At 42.1% G+C, this 22,645-nt stretch overlaps 1 protein-coding gene across 3 annotated transcripts in view; it reads left to right on the top strand.

Annotated features, from left to right (window-relative positions):
• Positions 1 to 19,250: 19,250 nt before the first annotated feature.
• The window catches only part of LETMD1 (LETM1 domain containing 1), a 64,239-nt gene continuing 60,844 nt past the window's right edge, over positions 19,251 to 22,645 (top strand). The window contains exon 1 of one of the 3 annotated variants that reach the window (XM_073613715.1): positions 19,251 to 19,398. In XM_073613715.1, coding sequence (XP_073469816.1) covers positions 19,334 to 19,398 — 65 coding nt within the window. In that variant the 5' untranslated portion in view covers positions 19,251 to 19,333. Of the gene's footprint in view, positions 19,425 to 22,645 lie in introns of all 3 variants that reach the window. The other 2 variants (XM_073613714.1, XM_073613716.1) reach the window with 2 other exon arrangements.

Genomic DNA, 22,645 nt, shown 5'->3' with positions numbered 1-22,645 from the left:
GATGATCCACTAAAGTCTTATGAAGGTTTTCTCAGAAAAGGCACCACTTTTCTCTGTCCTTGAGGCAGACCATCTATAAACATTTTGTCTAGATTACAGACTGTGTTTACACTACCTTTGTTGATTCGATCGCATGATTAAAGTCTTGCATTTATATTTTCATTTTTAATGCTGCACTTTTTGTTTATCTAATGAAGAGATCCAATCTAGAAGTATGGAATATTGCTCATGCCATGCCAACACCAGAAAATGAGTGGGAACGTTAATAGAGAGATAATGCATGATTAAAGACTTGGTGTAAGGCCCAATCACATTATTTAGGACCTACGCAGTGTGCTAAAGGCATGCAACATCAAGGCATTTGAATAGGCTTCTTAATGCACCAAAATAACAAAAAAACATGCATGTACCATTTTCTCTAGCACAGCATACCACATTGTACATTGGTCTGCTACTGGCTTTGGGATGGCCTGCAATGCAAATGCATTAGAAAGGAGCACTGGGATGCCAATCAAAATGAAAGTGTCCTGCGATAACACACATTAGCTTAAGGGAAAATAGTAACCTCCACGCCAATAGTGACAAATTAAAAAAACATTTGTGATTTGCATAAAATCATAAACAGAATTGCCAAAAATAAGAGGTGTAGAATTTAACCACACATATACCAAGCTGCTCCCCAAATTTGAAACAAAAAGAATCAAAAGTGAACACTAATATACATAGGGAGCGCTAAAACTACAAAAAATTGGTTTGGGTAAAATATGAAAAAAAACCCAAAAAAGAACTGCTTAATATAAAAAATTGGCAATCATAATAGGTAAATAACCTGAAAAAAATGAAATATCAACAATATGTGATAGTAATAATAGTGATAAATTGTCCCAATCCAGTGAATATTTCAAAACAGAAGTGATGTCTTCAAAATATATGTGCCAAATTCTTGCCGTTGATATAAAGAATTCCATCACCAAAGAAGAAAGAGTACACCATGAAGTAATAGATATCTGCTTGCCAGATACCAATGACTCCTTTACTTAAAAAGAGAGTCACTAGCGCTTATGCAGGATTGTGCCTGCTCACATGGAAGGCTGAACAACTGGATGTTGCTTTAGGCATGGATCCCTCCCGTCCCACTCGTTCAAGGTAAGGATATATGGGAAACAAATAAAGTCTCCATAGCGTAAAACCATTTATTAAAAATTAAAATATAATAGAAATAGCCAAATGGCCTCTTACATTTGTAGGTGCCTACCCGGCACTGGGGCTGCTCGCATGTCAGGGTAAGGTTGTTGTCATAGACCCGTCGCATCGCATCATGTTCGCATCATGTTCGCATCATGTTCAGCGTGTGTTCCACCCTGTACGCAGATACAACCAGAAGATCCGGATGTTTGGAAGGCTAAAAAAAGGACACGTGACCACGTACCGCTCCAACGTACGTTTCGTTGTGAACGTCTTCAGGGAAGCGTACGTTGGTCACTAGGTGGCGTGTTTATATCGAAAGAAAAAAGGGGGCGGGTATAGCTGGCGTAATGAGGGACTTCCGTTCGTATCAATAAAGTTGTAATGCCGATCATTATACACAAATAGCCAGGAAGCAGAAGACTCCCTCTAGTGGCCATAAGTCATAATGGTCCAATGGTTTCTATGACCAAACAGGTATTTTGGCACCTTACCAAGTAATTCTATGGTGCTCCCCCTACTGGTCATTGACAAAAACAAGTGGAGATGTTCCATACTGACAAAAATAATAAATATAATAATTGTTGTTTGAGAATCCAAAAAATACAATTAGTGGTTTAAAGTATCTTAATTAATAGGGATAAAAAACTTAGATTTTACCCTGTACTACATGCAGCCACAGTCTCGGTTTACATTTAGCATAGTAAATACATAACCAATATTAAAAAAACTAAAATACTGTAAAATTTCATAGGTCAAATCACGTGTCCAATAATAGTAAAATCCTATTTGGGGAAACTATGATTCTGGCCTACACTCCCTATTTTATCTACCTACCAATAGTGGGATTTGGGAAATAAAGTGCATCCAAATCGAACCCACTATCAAATTCAATAGCATGACCAATAATTACCTAAATTAGTCGTTAGTTAGAAAACAATTAAGATCTAGATCTATATTCATCCCACAAGGTTGCATACTTTGTAGTTTGTAGAGCCAATACGTTTCGTTTTTGGATACTGCCCTTTTCATATGGGTACCCCTCCAATCTCTTGAGATTTTGTCAATCCCATAGAATGTACATAATGATGGATCACTTTCGTGATAAAGTTTGAAGTGTCTTGAGACACTATGGTTGGGGTAACCATTTTTAATGTTTGCAAGGTGTTCATTACTTCTTACTTTTAATTGACGTGTGGTTCTACCCACGTATTGTAGGGAACACGGACATTCCAAAACATAAGTTACGTGGTCAGAATCACATGTAATGAGGGGTTTAATATTAAATTGCTGTTGGGTTACTACAGATTTGAGACCTCTTTTTCTTAGAGCCCGGTTTTCTAGTTATTCTACAGGCATTGCACCTTGTACAATAATGGAAACCAGACCCATCTAGAAAAGTGGGTGGTTTCTTTGGTGGATCAGGTACATTAGGGGCTAATCGGTTTCTAAGGCTAGGGGCCCTACGGTATATAAATTTTGGGTTTTTTGGCAGAGAGGACTGAAGATCTTTATCTTTTAACAGAATTGGCCAGAATTTCTTAAAGATGCCTTCTACTGTTCTATATTGGCGATGGAAACCTGATATAAACCCACAATCGCCTTTAAATTCTTTTTTTGGTTTGGGAGCCAACAAGGATTGCCTGTCCATGTTTGACACCTGTTGAACCAGTTTGTCCAATAGATGGGCTGAGTAGCCCTTCTCTATAAATCTAGTGGTAAGAATTTCTGCTTGTGAAAAATAATCCAGGTCATTATCGCAATTCCGCCGTATGCGCATATATTGCCCTTTAGGTACTGCCCCTATCCATTGCGGGTGATGGCAGCTATGTGTAGGGACATAGGCGTTGTGGTCTGTTTCTTTGAAGAAAGTTTTTGTACTAATGGTGTTATCTTGTTTGGAGAGTGTTAGGTCTAAATAGTTCACTGTACTTAAACTGTATTCTGCTGTGAATTTTAAATTGTATCTGTTAAGATTCATATATCCTAAAAATTGCAAAAAGCTTTCCTTTGTGCCCTCCCACAGAATAATAACATCATCGATGTATCTTTTGTACAACAAAAGTGATTGGTGTCTATTTTTGAAAATGGTTTCTGATTCCCATTTGTTTAGCGTAATATTTGCCACACTAGGGGCATAACGAGCTCCCATGGCTACACCGCCAGTTTGATTATAGTAATCATTTAAAGCCAAAAAATAATTGTTCCCCATGGCCATAGATAATCCTTCAATCAGAAATTTGATTTCTGATTTCTTTATGGTGGATTTATTTGTGAACGCCCACCTAACTGCTTCTACCACATCTGTTTGCCGTAGATTGGTATAGAGAGACTCAATGTCTATTGTTACTAGTAAAGTTTGATCAGTAGTGACAATAGATTGTAACAATGTAATTAGTTCTCGGCTGTCTTTGAGGTAGGATTGGCTCTGTGGAACCAGAGGCTGGAGGAAAGTGTCAAGGTATTCCCCCACCCTAGAGTACAGAGAGCCAATCCCACTCACTATTGGGCGGCCTGGTGCATTTTCCTTGTTTTTGTGTATCTTTGGCACTATATACAGTACCGGAATTCTGGGTGTAGTTATATTGAGATAATCTGCTTCTTTCTGGTTTAATATTTTTTTAGTAGTTCCTTTAGTGATCCATCTTTGTAATTCTTGTTTTAGTTGTGGGGTAGGGTTCGATTTTAATTTTTTATATGTTGTAGTGTCTTTCAGCAGTCTTATTATTTCTTTATTGTAGTTTTCCTTAGTTAATATTACCAATCCTCCCCGCTTGTCTGCAGGTCTTACCACTATCTGTTTGTTCTCCTCCAATTTTTTAATGCCCTCCCATATTTTTTGATTATTTTGGTGTTTTGATATTTCTATTAGGCGTACTTCATCCTGGACCATAGTCCTAAATACTTCTATATGATGGTTGGAGCCTTTTTTGGGATTGAATACAGAGTTATTTTTCAGGGTACTGTGTAAAAACGGGTCCTCTGTCTCCTTAGTTATAGGGTTAGCATTTTGGCCTGAAAAATATTTTCTGATATTTAATTTTCTTATATATTTTTCAATGTCTACAAATAAATTGAACTTGTCTATATTTTTATTTGGCGCAAATTTCAGTCCCTGTGCCAAGACTTCTAATTCTGAATCAGAGAATTCCACAGTAGTTAGGTTGGGAACCCTGATTTTAATTGTTTCTCTTCCTTTTTCTTTCTCCCTCTGCCTCTTCTTCCTCTCTTTCTACTTTTTCTGTATAATTCTGTTGAGGATTGGTTGGGATTCTGTAAGGCTCTTTCCAATCTCTCCATTCCCCCCCACCTTGATGTGGATAGGGATTATGTACCGGTCTACCTCGAAAATTACCTCTATAATGTCCACTGGGAGGTCTCGGTGGGTACTGGTTGCGATTATTGGCATAGTATCCATAGTCAGGAGGTCTATAATCTAGAGGGGCTGGTCTATTGTGATTGGATCCCCGATAGGGTGAATTGTAAGTTGGTGGATAAGGGTGGGAGTTTGTCTTAGGGTAATTATTTTGACTGTGGGCTGTTCTATTACTGGCCCTATGGGGTAAGCAGATATCTATTACTTCATGGTGTACTCTTTCTTCTTTGGTGACGGAATTCTTTATATCAACGGCAAGAATTTGGCACATATATTTTGAAGACATCACTTCTGTTTTGAAATATTCACTGGATTGGGACAATTTATCACTATTATTACTATCACATATTGTTGATATTTCATTTTTTTCAGGTTATTTACCTATTATGATTGCCAATTTTTTATATTAAGCACTTCTTTTTTGGGTTTTTTTTCATATTTTACCCAAACCAATTTTTTGTAGTTTTAGCGCCCCCTATGTATATTAGTGTACACATTAGCTTAAGGCATGGTAAAGTGTGTTAAGTGCATTTTTTAATTAGGGGGCCCCCAGATCCTGCCTCCCCATGAGAATGAGTATGGGGCATTGTACCCCTACCTATTCACCCCAAAAAAGCAGTTTAGTGTAAATAAAAACAAGAGATGGTTTTGACAAGCCCGTTCTAAAAAGTGAAGAATATCCCTCGCTCCCGTCGTATCGACAACGTGTCTACTTTCTCCGGGTTCCGCCACCGATGTGTTCTTCTTGCCCCAAAGCACCCACCCACCAACTGGTAGGGATTTTGAGGGGGACCCCATGCCATTTCATTTATTTATTTTTTGTTTGTTTTTAATTTTGGCGTGCGGTTCCCCCTCAAGATTCATACCAGACTCAAAGGGCCTGGTATGGTCAAATTGAAGTGAGATTCTGTTAATTGAAGCATGGAAGTCGGACATGAAGTTGCATTGCAAAATCAGATCGGAAGTCGCCCAACTCCTGTGTCGGAGCAGTGTGAATCCGGCCTAAGGGGGAGATTTACTAAAACTGGAGCACTCATAATCTGGTGCAGCTGTGCATGGTAGTCAATCAGCTTCTAATTTCAGCTTGTTCAATTAAGCTTTTGACAAAAAAAACCCAAAAAAAACTGAAAGCTGGTTTCTATGCAGAGCTGCAGCAGATTTTGCACTTTCCAGTTTTAGTAAATAACCCCCTTAATGTCCAGAATGTGAGTGATTAAAAAAAACATCAAAACAACATAAAAAACTTTACAGGGTTCTGCAGACTTCAAACTGTATTCTACAATCTATACCATTCTGTTGAAGTGTGATTCTGCCACCACTTTTCACAACACTCAGCAATTTGTATGATCCCCAGATTGTAGGTAGGTCAAACTACTTCAGGAACATTCACATGGGGCACATTAAATTCTCATATGGGCACATTAGAATATCACTCCCAATAATCTCATATCAGACAGTTAAAGGATCCGTTCAAACAGAACAAAGGATTTTCTTCTCCATTTTAGAGATTCTTAATAAATGTCACATTGTCTGGTAACAGGTTCTTTTCATAGCCTACCTGCTCTGCAATTTATACATACCTTCCCCATCTAATATACCTTCCCCAGCACTGTCATGTAGGGGCAAACAGGGGAGGAGAGGACTTTGGCCCTGTTGAAGCTCAAACACAGAACTTTCTACTTGGGGTGGTAGGGCCTGCAGGTAAGGTAGGTACTAATAGCAGAGGTATGTTATGAAGAAAACTTGTGACAGGTTTACTTTAATGGCTGGCTTTGTACTATCTTACTGCTGCTTTCCACTACCATAATCAAATGGCAATTTCATTATTCAAAAGAAAGTCTGTTATCATGGATACGTTGTAGGTGGGATCTAGCATTTTCCACACAGGTGCTCCTGGGTGGTACTTTGCCATGTTTTTGGGTTATACAAATTTCCTATCCTGCTGTAATTTGTGTTGAGAGGGAGGGCAGAGGCAGAGAGGGTAATCCTTTTACCAGTAAATACATTAGTTTACATTTTTATAGGATATGCAGCATTTTTCCTTCCTGTGAACAATTTTATAGCTGCTGGAGGAGTGAAGGGGAATATTAGAGTGTAATTTGAGGGACAGCTTTGAGTCTGTTGGGGCTGCTGACATTACATACCAGATGCCAGCACCCAGCAGCAATCTCAGGACTTTTGGATGTCTAAGGCAGCCTTTTTCAACCAGGGTGTCCAGGCACCCCAGGGTGCCTTGTTGTGTCTTCAGGGGTGCCTTGGCAAAATGCTTAAAAATTGGCCAAAATTTGTATACAAGCCTACATGTGGATGAAGCCTGCTTTTTAGTTACAAAGCCACAGGTTTTCATTGTTCACCATTACAATCTTCTAGCTGCTGGTGTCCTAACGACCAATGGCATGAGTTGATGCAGAGGATGTCAGTCACCCGCATAGCATCCTCATTTGACCCTCCCCTGCCCCTCTCCATCAGTGTTGGGGTCACATTAGCTGAGTGATGAAGAAAAACTGAGGGAAAAGAGAAACATTTGCATACTAGTCAGTACCAGTGTGCAAAAGCGTATTTCCTTTGGAAGAATAAATCTCCTCTAATGTTGGGTGTCCTACTTGTGTGGATGTTGCTGCATTGTGTAAAACTGTTAGAATAGTTTTTCCATTTTAGAATCGGGTGCCTTGAGACTGTCCATCATTTTTAAAGCGTGCTTTGACAGGAAAAAAGGTTGAGAAACACTGGTCTACGGAATGCTTTTACAGGTAATTAATATTAATATTATTATTATATTATTAATTTGCTAACAGGCATAAGTGCCATTTGTTTTGTAGGCCCACAACTTGACGATTACCCTCAACTCTGTACCTCCAGCATATTTATCCTTAGCATATTGTACAACCTTGTTTAAAACACAGTTGGCAGTTGTCTTTCCTAACTGCCAGCCTATACAGTATAAAATCCTGACTCAGTTTGCAATCGTTGTCTCGCAAAACGAGCAGGATTCAAGCCTCTGCGACGTGCAGTGCCTCATTTGGCCAGAGGTGTGGGGGCACCGGTGACATTCGGAGCCGCTCGGATGCACTCGGAAACACTTTGTTCCCGAGTGTTTCAGAGCCTCTCCGAGTGTTTTTCCAAGTGCATCTGAGCGGTTTCAGAGTGTCTCTGGCCCCCCCACCTCTGGCCACATGCAGTTCTGTATACCATAGAAGTCACTGTGGAACGAATTATCTGAGTTTCCATTGACTTCTATGGGGAAACTCGCTTTGATATACGAGTGCTTTGGATTACAAGCATTCTTCTGGAACAAATTATTCTTGTAATCCAAGGCTCCACTGTATTTACTTTACCATACACTGACACTTTCTAAAGCACTTGATCTGCCTCCCCCTTTTCTGTCCATACGCTGTATATCTTGTTGCACTGTGTCCTTATTTTTGTCTCCCTGTACTCTCAATTATTGCAATTTGTATGTCTTTTTGAAACTTAAATCTAATAAATTCTTTGTAAAAGAAAACATAATTTATCCTCCTGCTGACCGCACACAGTAAATATTCTGCGACGAGTGGCAGATGCAGGCTTGGCTATATACATGTACGTTGCCAGCTTGCTTCTGGGTTTGGACACAGCACAGGTTTGGCAGGCGATTTCAGCAGATTTTGGCTGAAACCTGCTGATCGGCTGTGGCCAATCAGACACAGAGTTCTGTGTTTACAAACACACAGAACGCCATGAACAGTGAACAGCGATCTGGCTGTGTACAATATTATCACTGATTACTGTATTCGAAGTTAGTGACCCTCCCAGCTAATGTCTGTTAGCGCCAGATTGCCACACTATTACAGTCCCACTATAAATCGCCGATCAACGTCATTACAGTATAGAGTCTATAGCTGCGTAAGTCCCAGTATATACATCATAGTTTGTAGACACTATAACTTTCACACAAACCAATTACTATACACTTATTGTGATTTTTTTTACCAAAGACATGTAGCAGAATTCATTTTGGCCTAAATATATGAAAAAAAATGATTTTTTAAATTCTATTATACGATATGTTTTACAACAGAAAGTTGAAAATATGTGTTTTTTTTTCTCAAAATCTTTGTTTTTTTCCATTTATATAACAAAAAACCCAGTGGTGATCAAATACCACCAAAAGAAAGCTCTATTTGTTTGAACAAAAATTATATATATTTAGATTGTGTACAGTGTTGCATGAGTGCACAATTGCCAGTTAAAGTAGCGCAATGCTGAATAGTAAAAAATGTTCTGGTCATGAAGGGGGTAAAACCTTTCAGAGGCTGAGCAGTTAATTAAAGAAAAAAACTGTTGTTGAAATGGTTTGTTGACAGGGTCTCTTTAAAAATTCAAAAACTTAACAGTCTGCATTCGGGGCAGCGCACATATTCCTTTACGCAGGTACTGCTCTGATGTGCATCCAGGTCTGTGCACCCATCGCTGCATACCTGTCAAATGCGGATGTGCAGGTGAGTCTGCATTGCCAATGTGTACCCACTCACTTTCTATAGGCTGCCTGTATGCATGTATGGTGGGGAAAAAAAGTAAACTGGCCATTGCAGAGGGCTGAGTGCCCGTTTGAATGAACCCCAAAGAAGCAACATCTAAATGCAGGAAAAAGTGATGTTTATACTTCCCAGATAACTTCTACTGTTTTAGAACATATAATGGAAGAGTGCCAGTGTGAATGTAACTGTAAGGGCCGGTTCACACTGGTTCGACATACGCTCTGACTTTGAGAGCACAAGTTGTATGACATGTCAAAATCAGTGGTTCCCTATGAAAGCCGTCTTATCTGGTCCGACTTTGAATACTTTGGTCTGACTTGGGCGAGATTTCAGCCCTTTACTTTGAATGGAAGTTGCATCCAAGTCAGATCATCAGCTTAACTGATCTGACTTGTGGCATGCGACTTGTGCTCTGAGATTAAGGGTATGCAATGTAAAATTTCCCAAAAAAAAAAAAACGGCGTGGGGTCCCCCTTCCGAAACCATAACAGCAGAGAAATGCATGATGGAAACATTTGTTTCATTTTGGTTTATTTCATTAAGTAAATAATTTTGTTTAGTCATAATCGTTATGTTAGAATGATGAGATTATGGAAGGATTCGTTATTTCAGGATAGTATATACGGTATTTGTTGTTCCTAATCGATTTGTATTTTCAGAAGATCTGTTATTCTTCTGTTACTTCTGAAGATCGGCTATATTAGTTTTAGCGTGTTTGGATGATATCACCTGGAGTTGTGTGCATCCCAAAGTAACGAATGGAACAAAATTTATTTTGGATTCACATGTTATGTTATGATTCAGAAATTCTGATGGATGCACCTCCATCCAACCCAAATGCAATAAGTAGGAATCATCTTATTTCACTTTTTATACCTTACTGTATTTATTGCAATATGTTTTCATTTCATATTTAGTTTTTTTTTTTTAAACGAAAAATGCCAATGCAAAAAGAATCGACTGATTATCCAAGAGTCAAAGACTACTGCGCCGCTCTCATCTAAATAAAACAAATTAATCAGAATTAATACATTTCCATTTGTTATGTTATAAACTTTAACATTAATTTCCCCTATTAAATATGTACAATATGGACTCTCAGGGCAAACATAGTTATATGCTTAAATGGGAGCAGGCTCTTGGGGAAGAGCTCTCCACCGAACAGTGGCAGATCATATGGTCCCGGGCAGCCAAAAGCCCAATTTGTACTCTTTATGAAGAAAATACATACAAAGTGCTATCTTTTTGGTACATGACCCCTACCCGCCTACATGCCATATACCCACCAGTTTTGGATTGTTGCTGGAGGTGTCGTAGAGACCGTGGCACTTTGCTTCATATCTATTGGCAATATCCATCTTTGCAACCATCTCCTCCACCAACTATTCGATGTAGATATCCCCCCCATTCAAAAATGTATCTCTTAGGGCTACTCCACCCCAAGTTGCCTAGAATAGCCAAGAAACTGACAAGTCACATGTTACTGGTGATAATAAATGGGATTAGACTGCGCTTAGGTGATATCTATTCATTAAACTTGTCCTGCTGCTATCAGATTGAAGGGCCTCAACAAATAAAAGTTTTTGTTACATAGTTTTATATTATATTTAGATATAATTATCACTGTTTATTGGTAACACTAGCAAGTATTGGAGAGATACCATATGATTTGAGTTTGGTTTTGAGTTTTACACTTGGTTGTTTAATTTTGGATTAACTTGCACCTGGGCACAGCGCTGTCTTCTTTTTCTTACCAGTGGCCAGATGTTTGATAGCCCTCCAATGGAGAATGCAAACCAGCCGACTTCCACCGAGCTCTATGCGAGGATCAGAGATGTAGAGTCTCAACAGCACGTCTGGTTGATAAGGTAGACCATCACTGTGCGGTCTGGGAATCCTGGCATCTCAGAGGACCCCCCATGAGCCTCCACAGACCCTTCTCTGCTTGTGGTCTTGACTCTCTCTATACCCAGGAGTGACAAGCTCTGTTTCCCTTACTTTCTTTGACTCTTTTTTCTTTTCCTCACTGTTTTCTGGACATCTTATATGAGAAACTACAATGTTGTTGTACAACTGATTGACTTTCCTGTAGTACACGCACTATACTGTAGCTGACCCTAGTTGCAGATTTGAAGGCTTCATTCGTTCTAAGTGAATTAATGTGTGTACTCCATAACAGACTGCTATTGGATTCTTGTAAGATTTCCAGTGTTTGTTATTATTCTCCTTTTTGTATTGAAAAAATCCTAAAATTTTATAAAAATTGTCAATTATAAAAAAATATATATAATTTCCCCATTCCCAACTGACTGTTTATTGGGTCGTGCACAATTGAACAAATGGTTTCTCAACCCCAATACAAAAAGAATCTTATTAAAATATTTATGCTATGTTCACTAGAATAAAAACTAATGGATCTGAATCTATTGGGATCATTTGTTATGTCATTAGTTATTTTGGATGCTTCAAACATTAACAAAAGGCCCAAGCTATCACATCATGTCATCCGAATGAAACAAATGAATTTGTTGTTTTCATTAAAACATATATCGTATTCGTTGAAATTCATTATTATTGTGATTCAGAGATTTGGATACATCCGAATCTCCAAGTCACACAAATTTCATCCAAATTCAGATGTGTAACGAAGCGAATCGCACATGTCTACATCTTACTTCCTGTTATGTTTCTGAGGATATGAAGGGGAATTTCCACAGTGGGACTTTTACCATTACCTAATCTATTCAAATCTAAGGTTTAGCTGAAGATACATTTAAAATAAAGCTGCTTTTTTCTTTAGTAATAACCAAATGCAGTGCATCTCCACACTGACTGTTTTTTTGCTGCACTGGACAAAAGGCTGCTTCTGATTTTCCCCTCAGGCACCTGCGCTGCAGCTCTCCGATTCAACACTATGTTGGAAAAGCAACAGCAAGTAGCTTTTTTGTATTGTGAACAATATATATGCATTATACCTTTCTATCTAGCAGGTGGCACTGCAGTGCTATAATGTAATAAGAGTGTTTGCTTTCCTCTCTGTGCACTTGTTTGTTGTTCTCTTCCTGTTCTATGATGAAAAGACATGTTCTGATATTCCTCCATAAAAACAAAGCATATTGCTGTATACAAGCTTCCAGTGCATTATTTTAATAACCAGCTAATAGGTTATGGGTCCCAGGCACACCCAGCAGACACTGGAAAGTGAATTCTGCTACTCAGTGAGTACAGTGAGTCTGTGAATACTGTATGCAAGCAGCTAAAAGATGACAAGCGGTTCAGATGTGAAGTATGCAATTGCAAAGCTGAACAATGCCAATTACCAGCTGTGGAAGTTTAAACTGGAAGTGTTTCTCAGCAAGGATGACTTGTGGCAAGTGCTGAATACAGACAGACCCATAGACGGAGAGATGGAGGAATGGGACAGGAAAAATAAGCAGGCAAAAGCAACCATAAGCTTACAGTGGAAGATGACCAGCTTATCCACATAAGAACAGAGAAAACGGCCAAAGGTATGTGGACTTCATTACAAAAACTGCGTGGGCGTTCAAGTCTAAACAGCAAGCTATTTCTAAGAAAGGTATCTAAGATGAGACTAGAAGAAGGCCAGCAAATGTGTTTGTGAAAGCTATGCTAGAGATTATAGAGTGGTTACGGGCCATCGGAGAGGACATCAAAGATAACCATATTGTTGCCCTGCTCCTCTGCAGCCTTCCACAGACATATACTGCCCTTATTAATGCTTTAGAAACCAGACCTGAGCAGGAGCTGAAACTTGAATATGTCAAAGGCAAATTAATTGATTAATATGACAGAAGGAAAGAAAATAAACAGTATGAGGAGGAAGCTCTTAAGATGTACAAAGACACAAAGCACAACAAAGAAAGCAGAGCCTATTGTCATTGTAAAAGGACCTGTCTATTTGGAAAGCGGAGCAGCAAAAACTAGAGCTATCCACTAAAGAAAGATTCAAAGAAATCACAAAAGAAACTGCAGACACATCATGTAGTGGCACCTTTAAGTGGCTGGTGCATAGACTCAGGTGCAATAAGTCACATGACTAGCGATGGGACCTTCTTCACAAGCATTGATTACAGTGCTAAAGACAAAATTTTCTTAGCAAATGGGAAAAGCATCACCTCTGAAGGTAAAGGCCAGGGCTTCCTGAACAGTATTACACCACAAGGAGGCAAGCAGAGTATCCTTGTAAAGAAAGTGCTGTATGTTCCAGAACTAGAAGGCAGTCTTCTATCAGTGAAAAGTCTTGCTAACAACGGTCTCACAGTTAAGTTCCAGGGTGATGAATTCATTCACAATAACAAGTGATTCCTCACAAAAGGAAAACTGGATGACCACCTATACAAGCTCATCACCACAGACCAGCAAGCCAGTATAGTCTCTAATGACATACACAGCAAATGTATTCATTTATGGCACAGGTAGCTGGGGCACAGAAGTTCAGAAGCTATACAGGACATTATAAAGAGAGGCTTATCAGCAGGTTTAACAATAGCGCCTTGCAAAGTGCTCATAAATGCAAATGCTGTACTGAAGCAAAAGCCACATGTAATCCCCTTCCACAGGCATCTCAAAGAAAAACCACCCACCCCCTGCAGCTCATACACAGTGATGTATGCATTCCAATGAAAACTCCCATGTCAGATGTCTACTGACTTTCTTTGATGACTATTCCAGGTACACAACTACTTATCTGATGAAACACAAGAATGAAACATCAGAGAAACTTCAAGAGTGTGTGCAATGTCTAGCAACAACTTCCAACGGAAACCAGGAATAATATGCACCGAAAATGGAGGAGAATACATAAGCAAAGAAGTCGCCTCATATCTGAAAAGACAAGGAATAGTACACCAGACAACCACACCATACACTCCTGAACAAAACGGTGTAGCAGAAAGGAAAAATCGCACTCTTATAGAAATGGGCAGGTGCATGTTGTCGGATGCCAACCTACTTCACATGTACTGGGGAGAAGCAGTCATTACTGCAACCTACCTACAGAACAGACTACCCTCAAGAGCCAAAAATGTGGCATGGATCAAAGCCTAGCATAGGGCACATCAGAGTGTTTGGATGTAAAGCATATGGCTATATTCCAAGCGAAAAGCGATCCAAGCTGGAGAACAGAGCCATAGAGGGCATTCTAGTAGGCTACAGCGAGCAAACTAAGGGTTACAGAATCCTACACCCAAAGACTGAAAAAGTGACAATAAGCCGTAGTGTTTATTTTGATGAGAGCCCATCATCAGAAACCCCAATCCCTAAAAGCTGTGAAGTGAATATGCCCAACAAACCAGAAGAAAAGGTCAACCAAAGCGATCCTTTGTAGAAGTCAGAACAAGAGTTGGAACTCACATCGCCTAAATCAAGTTCCCCACCAGATCCTGCTGAACTGCCTGAAAGCAGAAGATTCACTCGGACTACAAAGGGGATACCACCCCGCAAGCTATCATACACTGTCAAAACACACAGCATACTTAAACCAAGATCCTGGGAAGACATAGAAAAACAGCCTAAACGTGAAGCCAATAAATGGAGAAAGGCAGCAGAAGAATAATTAAAGTCACTTCAAGAAAATAAAATCTGGACACTCACAGAGCTCCCTCCTAACCGCAAAACTATAGGAAGTAAGTGGGCTTTCAAAGTAAAGTCAGACGCAGAAGGGAATATCCACAAATACAAAGCCAGACTATTTGCCAAGGGTTACTCCCAGAAATTTGATGAAGATTACGATGAAACATTTGCTCCCGTCGTAAAACACTCCACCATCGGAGCGATTCTTCGCGTTGCAGCCGGGAAGGGCATGCACGTCAAACACCTAGACATTAAAACTGCTTTCCTTTATGGAGACATTAAAGAAGGCCTCTACATGGAGCAACCACCAGGGTTTGAGCAAGGAGACAACCTTTTGTGTAAAGATCAGAAGAGCATCTATGGTCTTAAGCAATCTGCAAGGGTGGGGAATGAGAAAGTGAATGAAGTGCTTACTAGCGAGGGATTCTCAAGAAGTAAAGCAGACCCCTGTCTCTACTCCAGGAATCAAGGAGACAGATGAATATACATCTTTATCTATGTTGATGACATTGTAGCCTGTTTTGAAGGGGATTACAATCAGATAGTTCACAAGCTAAAAGAAAATTTTGAAATTGAAGAGCTAGGGAACATTAGCTACCATCGGGGAATCCAAATAGAGAGAGAAGAGGATGAAAGTTATCTTCTAAACCAATCTCAGAAAATCTCCAAAATCTTGGAACATTTTCATATGCAAGATGCAAAGGAAGTGAAAACTCCTATGGAACCAGGCTATCAAAAGAGCAATGAAGCAGAAAACTTGCTACCCAACAATGAAAGAGCAATCAGTAAGCTGCTATATGTTGCCGCTGTGACAAGACCAGACATAGCCGCAGCAGTGGGCATACTATGCAGGCAAGTTTCAGCTCCCTGACAGCGTGACTGGAACGCAGTAAAAAGAGTGATACAGTACCTCAAAGGAACAATTGATATGAAGTTAGTTATCTGCAACATCCAATCAAAAACTGGTCAGATATGTGGATGCTGATTGGGCTGGGGACTGCACAGACCGCAAATCCACAAGTGGATTCATCTTCCAGTATGGGGAAGGAACCATAAGTTGGTCTAATTGAAAGCAAGCAACTGTCGCTCTATCCTCAACTGAAGCAGAGTACATTGCAGCAGCACACACATGTCAAGAATTGATATGGACTTGTCAACTTTTTGTGGACATTGGGATTGACATGTCAAAACCAATTAACATTTTTGAAGACAGCCAGGGATGTATAAAGCTTACGCAATCAGAAAGGGTCAATCCTAGGACCAAACACATTGATGTCAACTAGCACCTACTGAGGGATAATGAAGAGCAAGGTGTTATTGACATTCAATACTGCTCATCAGAGGAGATGACTGCTGATGCACTCACCAAGCCTTTATTGAAGGAACGTCATAATTATATCCAGAAGAAGCCAAATGTAATTTGACCAAGCACATGCTGTTGAGCAGGGGTGATGAAAAAGCAACAGCAAGTAGCTTTTTGTATTGTGAACAATCTATATGCATTTCTATCCAGAAGGTTGCACTGCAGTGTTATAATGTGTATTCTATGGTAATGTAATAAGAGGAAGTGTTTGCTTTATTCTCTGTGCACTTGTTTGTTGTTCTCTTCCTGTTCTATGATGAAAAGACATGTTCTGTGCCACTTGCTGTGGCCTCAGCTACATACAGTTTATACTGCACATGCAGCAGCCTCATCTGTTGGCGAGGGACAGTTTGTTTGGGTCAGCTTGGCCCAAACAAACTATGTGAAGTGTAACAAAAGCTGAAGTGCAGCTTTAAAGCAGAACTAAAATCATTCAACTTGCCTTCTCTCTAAGGATCCATTCACACCAATGCGTTGTTTTTTTTCATGCTTTATTGTTTTTTTTTTTTTTTCAAGAAACAAACAGCATGGGTCTGGTATGGATTTTGAGGGGAAACCCCCACACCAAAATAAAAAAAACATCCATACCAGACCCTTATCCGAGCACGCAGCCTGGCAGGCCAGGAAAGGTGTGTGTGTGTATGTGTGTTGGGGGGGGGGCACGAAAAAGCACTGCAGAAACGCTCAAAGGCAACATGTATGGACGTTTATCGAGCCTAACAGCCTGGGTCCCTCGCAGTCGTTGGCATCTTCGTCCTGGGTGCCAATCTTCAGGTATCTCTATTGGCCTGCTTAGGATAACATAACTCCTGCACATATGCAGCCCTGTTTACATGCCATAGAAGACTCTGAGCAGGCAGGTGCTTGGAGTCTGTTCTAATAAGACTTCATTTTCACTTTAAGGCCCCTTTCACACTGGGGCGGTGGGGGCGTCGGTGGTAAAACAGCGCTATTTTTAGCGCCGTTTTTGCAGCTGTATTCGGCCGCTAGCGGTGCGGTTTTAACCCCCGCTGGCGCCCGAAAAAAGGTTAAAACCGCTCGCATAGCGCGGCTATAGCCGCGATATAGCTGCGCTGCCCCATTGATTTCAATGGGCAGGAGCGGTGAAGGAGCGGTGAATACCCTGCTCCTTCACCGCTCCAAAGATGCGGCTTGCAGGAGTTTTTATTCTTCTCCTGCCAGTGCACCGCTTCAGTGTGAAAGCCTTCGGGCTTTCACACTGAACAAACAGCAGCGGCTGTTTTGGGTCGGTTTGCAGGTGGTATTTTTAGTGCAATAACGCCTGCAAACCGCCCCAGTGTGAAAGGGGTCTAACAGACATCTTGTTCTCTCTACTTTCCTATGATCTGATCTTCCCTTCAGACTGACTAGAATCATTTTGCTATAAACGTTCCAGTTTTAGTCAATTGAACAATGACACAGTATGTGACTTTTCAATAATTCATAGATGTGATCATGTTGTCCTTTGTGAGAAGTCGTTTGATCGTATTGTTGCGTCTTTGGGCACCATAAAGCAACCTTATGCAGCACAAGGGCCACTTAAGTGATTTGGTAACCGGTCAATGGCCACAATGAAATTTAAATGGTTCATAATTTAGTTTTTTTTATTTGAAGTATCATAATGTACATTTTCCTCCTGAAGCCAATGCAGGGAGAGGAGGAGAATCCAGCTTTCGGCAGCTGCAGTAGGAAAATGGAGAGGATTGCTTCCTGTTTATGCCGCCCTTCTGCCCAAGCTTAAAACAGAATGTGACAGGGAAGCTGCACGGGGACCCTGGAGCATGGGGTGGACCCCAGACGTTACACCAGTGGCTGGGGAGGCAGGGTCGGTCTGCAGTAAAAACAATTGATATCCATCAGCCTAAGACAGGTCCCGATGCTAGAGAGGAAGTATTGGCTTATGTGGTTCCTGCTCTCTCTGCGGCCACTTGCTTCCTCCACTGGCTCGATGCACTCTGATGCTCTGGGATGGCGGGTCAGCGAGCCCAGGTCACGATGGGTTGCTGACCCCAGGAATGCGCTTCCCTGGTTTGAGGTCGACAGCCACATCAGAGGGCTCCAAGGGCCAGGAAGTCTTGGAGCAGTCCGTCAGGGAGCAGGGGGTCCACGCGCAGCCAGGCAGGGAGCAGGGGGTCAGCGGGCAGCCAGGCAGGAAGCAGTGGGTCTATGGAGAGCCAGGCAGGGGGTCCACAGAGAGCCAGGCAGGGCACAGGGGGACCACAGAGAGCCAGGCAGGGTGCAGGGGGTCCCCAGAGAGCCAGGCAGGGCGCAGGGGATCTGTAGGCAGTCAAGCAGGAAGTCTTGGGGCAGCCAGGCAGGGAGCAGGGGGTCAACAGAGACCCAGGGAGGGTGAGGTGGTTCAGCAGGGAGCCAGGCAGTGAGCAGGGGATCCGTAGGCAGCCAAGCAGAAAGTCTTGGAGCAGTCCGGCAGGGAGCAGGGGGTCCACGCGCAGCCAGGCAAGGTGAGGAGGGTTTGTGGAGAGCCAGACAGGAAGCAGAGGGTCCATGGAGGAGAGTCAGGCAGGGCGCAAGGGGTCTGCAGAGAGCCAGACAGCACACATAGGGTCCGTGGAGAGCCAGGCAGAACACATGGGTTTGCAGAGTCAGGCAGTGTGCAGAGGGCCTTAAGGAAACCACATGGCACACAGGGGGTCGGTGGAGAATCAAGTGGCACACAGGGGGTCAGTGGAGAATCAAGTGGCACACAGGGTGTCAGTGGAGAGCCAGATGGCATCTGAGGTCTATGTGTATAATAGCTAAGTAGGGGGTGGGGGATCCCATTCAGGGCTCTTTCTACAAAAGTACACCCGTCATGAATGTGTTCTGTAGATAGACATCTCCTTTTGTTTCAGTTAGTTCACTGGCTGTCAGGCAGATATGTTTTTGAGTCACCAACCTGCCAGGTAATTAGCATTTCCAGCAGACCAGTAATAGCAGCCCCCATAGTTCTCCTATAACTCACTGTTGCCATCTTGTGGCTGGTAAAGATAACTATTCTTCCTATTACAATGGTGCCGACAGACAAATGCTATAGAAGCCTGTCATTACCGCCTATACTAATTCTCTCTTCAGCCTTGCAATAATGACGTTTCCTTGACCTGCTACTTTTACTACAGGACCTGAGGATCCTCCTCATCCCAGACAAGCAGGCACTCCGCACACCAAATCCTCCTCAGAGCAGGGAAGAGGCTGCGTGCCCTCAACAAACATGGCCGCCCTGTCACCACGTCCTGTCATGTGACCTGTGCATTGCTGACCTTGCGATGACTGAGGCGATAACAGCGGATCTCCTCCTCAAACATGGCGCTGTACAGAGCGGGAATGGATGTAGGGGACCGGCGACTAATGAGATGTGTTATAACGCTGTGAGTAGCCCGGGAGGAGAGGGTAGGTGGGTGTCATCAGATCGCACATGTCTGCCATCATGACTGCACCTGCTGCTAACAACCCTCATCATGGTGAATAGAGTGCAGGGGGTGACAGGAAGTCTCTCCAATGGTGGCCAATGGCTATACACAGAATGATTTTCTATAGGGTCGTATTGGCGAGCGATTAATGCTAGGGTCACACACCTATGCATTTGCTGCGCCTCATGTTTGCGCAGGCAGGGTAGTCCATTCATTTGAATGAGCCGCTGTATCTGGAGGAAACGCAGGAAAAAGGTCCCTGCACCTTCTTAAAAACGCAGCCGCAGGGAATTTGCGCAGTGCTATTGCACCATGAGAATTTCCCTTAGGGGTTCCATTAGAATTGAATGACAGCTCCGCGTGTCCGCAAAAGAGTGGCGCTTTGTGGGTGCAGGAACAGGTGTGATTTACATGCTGTTTGCGCCCACAACAGTGTGATCCTAGCCTTGTCCAAGTAAATACAATCAGCGATGGAAAAGATCGTTCAATGTGCCATACGCTTTCCAATTAGAGATGAGCTCAGGCGTATTCAGACATGACTCCAAACCCACCGGAGCTATCCTGATGGAACGCTGACCAGCCCGACAGCCAATCATAGGTGGCGGAAGCTTTCCCCGTCCCTCAGCTGCAAGTATGTGGAGAATTGCTCAGTCACCTATGATTGGCTGTTGGCTTTGACAACTTCCTGGCAGGATAGCTTAGGTGCGTTCAGACTTGTGTCTGAGCTCATCATTGTTAGCTACACTCCAACTTTTGTTACATTTTATATAGTTCATTTGGTACCGAGCTGGCCCAGACAAACGAGGTCCCTCACAAACATGTGAGGCTGCTGGATGTGCTGTATAAACTGTATTAAGGATGGGCTTGGGCGTGTTCGCACACTCCACGTCCAGAGCCCGCTAGGAAGTCGGCACGGCGATGCGCTAATCACAGGCAGGGAGACATTTCCCGATGTGTGGCTGCAGAGATCGGGAAATGTCTCCCTGCCTGTGATTAGCGCAGCGCCATGCCAACTTCCTGGCGGGCTCTGGACGTGGAGTGTGCGAACACGCCGGAGCTCATCCTTAAACTGTATGTAGCTGAGGCTACATACAGCAATACCACACTGTGTTCTGGGTGCAAGTGGAGACTTCCAGTCTCCTCTCATGCCCGGAACACATTGTTATTATTATTATTCAGTATATATTATACAGCGCCAACAGTTTGCGCAATTCTTTACAAAATGAGGGCAGACAGTACAGTTTCAATACAGGAGGAATCAGAGGGCCTTGCTCAGTGGAGCTTACAATCTAGAAGAACATTATAGTCTATCTGAGCGGCGCTCAGCCATTCAAAGAAAGCAACATATTCTAGTAATAAATACAAAGAGTCAGAGAGGCAGGCTGATGTCACAACCTCTGACTTAGCCAATCAGAGAAAGCTATGTATTCATCATTAGAATACATTGCTTACCTTGACTGGTCGAGCACCACTCGGACACTATTATGTTCCGGGTATGAGACCGGAAGGTCTCGCTCACACCTAGAACACAGTGTGGTATTGCTGTATGTGGCCTCAGCTACATACAGTTTATACTGCGCGTGCAGCGGCCTCATCTGTTGGCGAGGGACAGTTTGTTTGGGTCAGCTTGGCCCAAACAAACTATATGAAGTGTAACAAAAGCTGAAGTGCAGCTTTAAAGCAGAACTAAAATCATTCAACTTGCCTTCTCTCTAAGGATCCATTCACACCAATGCTTTGTTTTTTTTCATGCTTTATTGTTTTTTTTTTTTTTTTTTTTTTTTGTTTTTTGTTTTTTTGCAGAAATGCAGGACATTTTTTTTTAACATGGGTTCCTGTGGAACACGTTCACATCAATGCATTTTTGGAAAGGGTCAGGGGCTTTTTTTCCCTCAGCATATTGCATGTAGTAGAATTTAATGGGCCCACATCCAAACCGCAAGTACTGCGAATTGTATGTTTTGTTTTTTTTTTTTTTTTTTTTTTTGTAATTTTTTTTTTTTGCTTTACATTCACTGTATATAGGCAGTTGCTAAGGAGAGGACCGGGTTCCTCGCTGACAGCTGAATGTAAAAAACAGATTTGCCGGTAAAAAAAAATTCAAGAAACAAACAGCATGGGTCTGGTATGGATTTTGAGGGGAAACCCCCACACCAAAATAAAAAAAAACATCCATACCAGACCCTTATCCGAGCACGCAGCCTGGCAGGCCAGGAAAGAGGTGTGTGTGTGTGTTGGGGGGGGGAGGGAGCCCGTGAAAAAGCACTGCAGAAACGCTCAAAGGTAACATGTATGGACGTTTATCGAGCTTAAAAGCCTGGGTCCCTCGCAGTCGTTGGCATCTTCGTCCTGGGTGCCAATCTTCAGGTATCTCTATTGGCCAGCTTAGGATAACATAACTCCTGCACATATGCAGCCCTGTTTACATACCATAGAAGACTCTGAGCAGGCAGGTGCTTAGAGTCTATTGTAATAAGACTTCATTTTCACTTTAACAGACGTCTTGTTCTCTCTACTTTCCTATGATCTGATCTTCCCTTCAGACTGATTAGAATCATTTTGCTGAAAAAGTTCCAGTTTTACTCAATTGAACAATGACACAGTATGTGACTTTTCAATAATTTATAGATGTGATCATGTTGTCCTTTGTGAGAAGTCGTTTGATCGTATTGTTATGTCTTTGGGCACCATAAAGCGGGGGAGCTCAACCTTATGCAGCACAAGGGCCACTTAAGTGATTTGGTAACCGGTCAATGGCCACAATGAAATTTAAATGGTTCATAATTTAGTTTTTTTTATTTGAAGTATCATAATGTACATTTTCCTCCTGAAGCCAATGGAGGGAGAGGAGGAGAAGCCAGCTTTCGGCAGCTGCAGTAGGAAAATGGAGAGGATTGCTTCCTGTTTATGCCGCCCTTCTGCCCAAGTTTAAAACAGAATGTGACAGGGAAGCTGCACGGGGACCCTGGAGCATGGGGTGGACCCCAGACGTTACACCAGTGGCTGGGGAGGCAGGGTCAGTCTGCGGTAAAAACAATTGATATCCATCAGCCTAAGACAGGTCCCGGCGGCTGCAGTAGGAAAATGGAGAGGATTGCTTCCTGTTTATTAGTACTAAAGAAAGGTTTCCGCGCTCACGGACCCAGGCTTGCAGCCCCCCCTTCTAAAACACACCCTCAAAAGGGTGGAATAGATTAGAATGAGT

The sequence above is a fragment of the Aquarana catesbeiana genome, linkage group LG02 (assembly GCF_042186555.1).
Source record: "Aquarana catesbeiana isolate 2022-GZ linkage group LG02, ASM4218655v1, whole genome shotgun sequence".
Lineage (NCBI taxonomy): Eukaryota > Metazoa > Chordata > Amphibia > Anura > Ranidae > Aquarana > Aquarana catesbeiana.
Note: the sequence above shows the minus strand (reverse complement) of the source record. Positions and strands in the feature narration are given on the sequence as shown.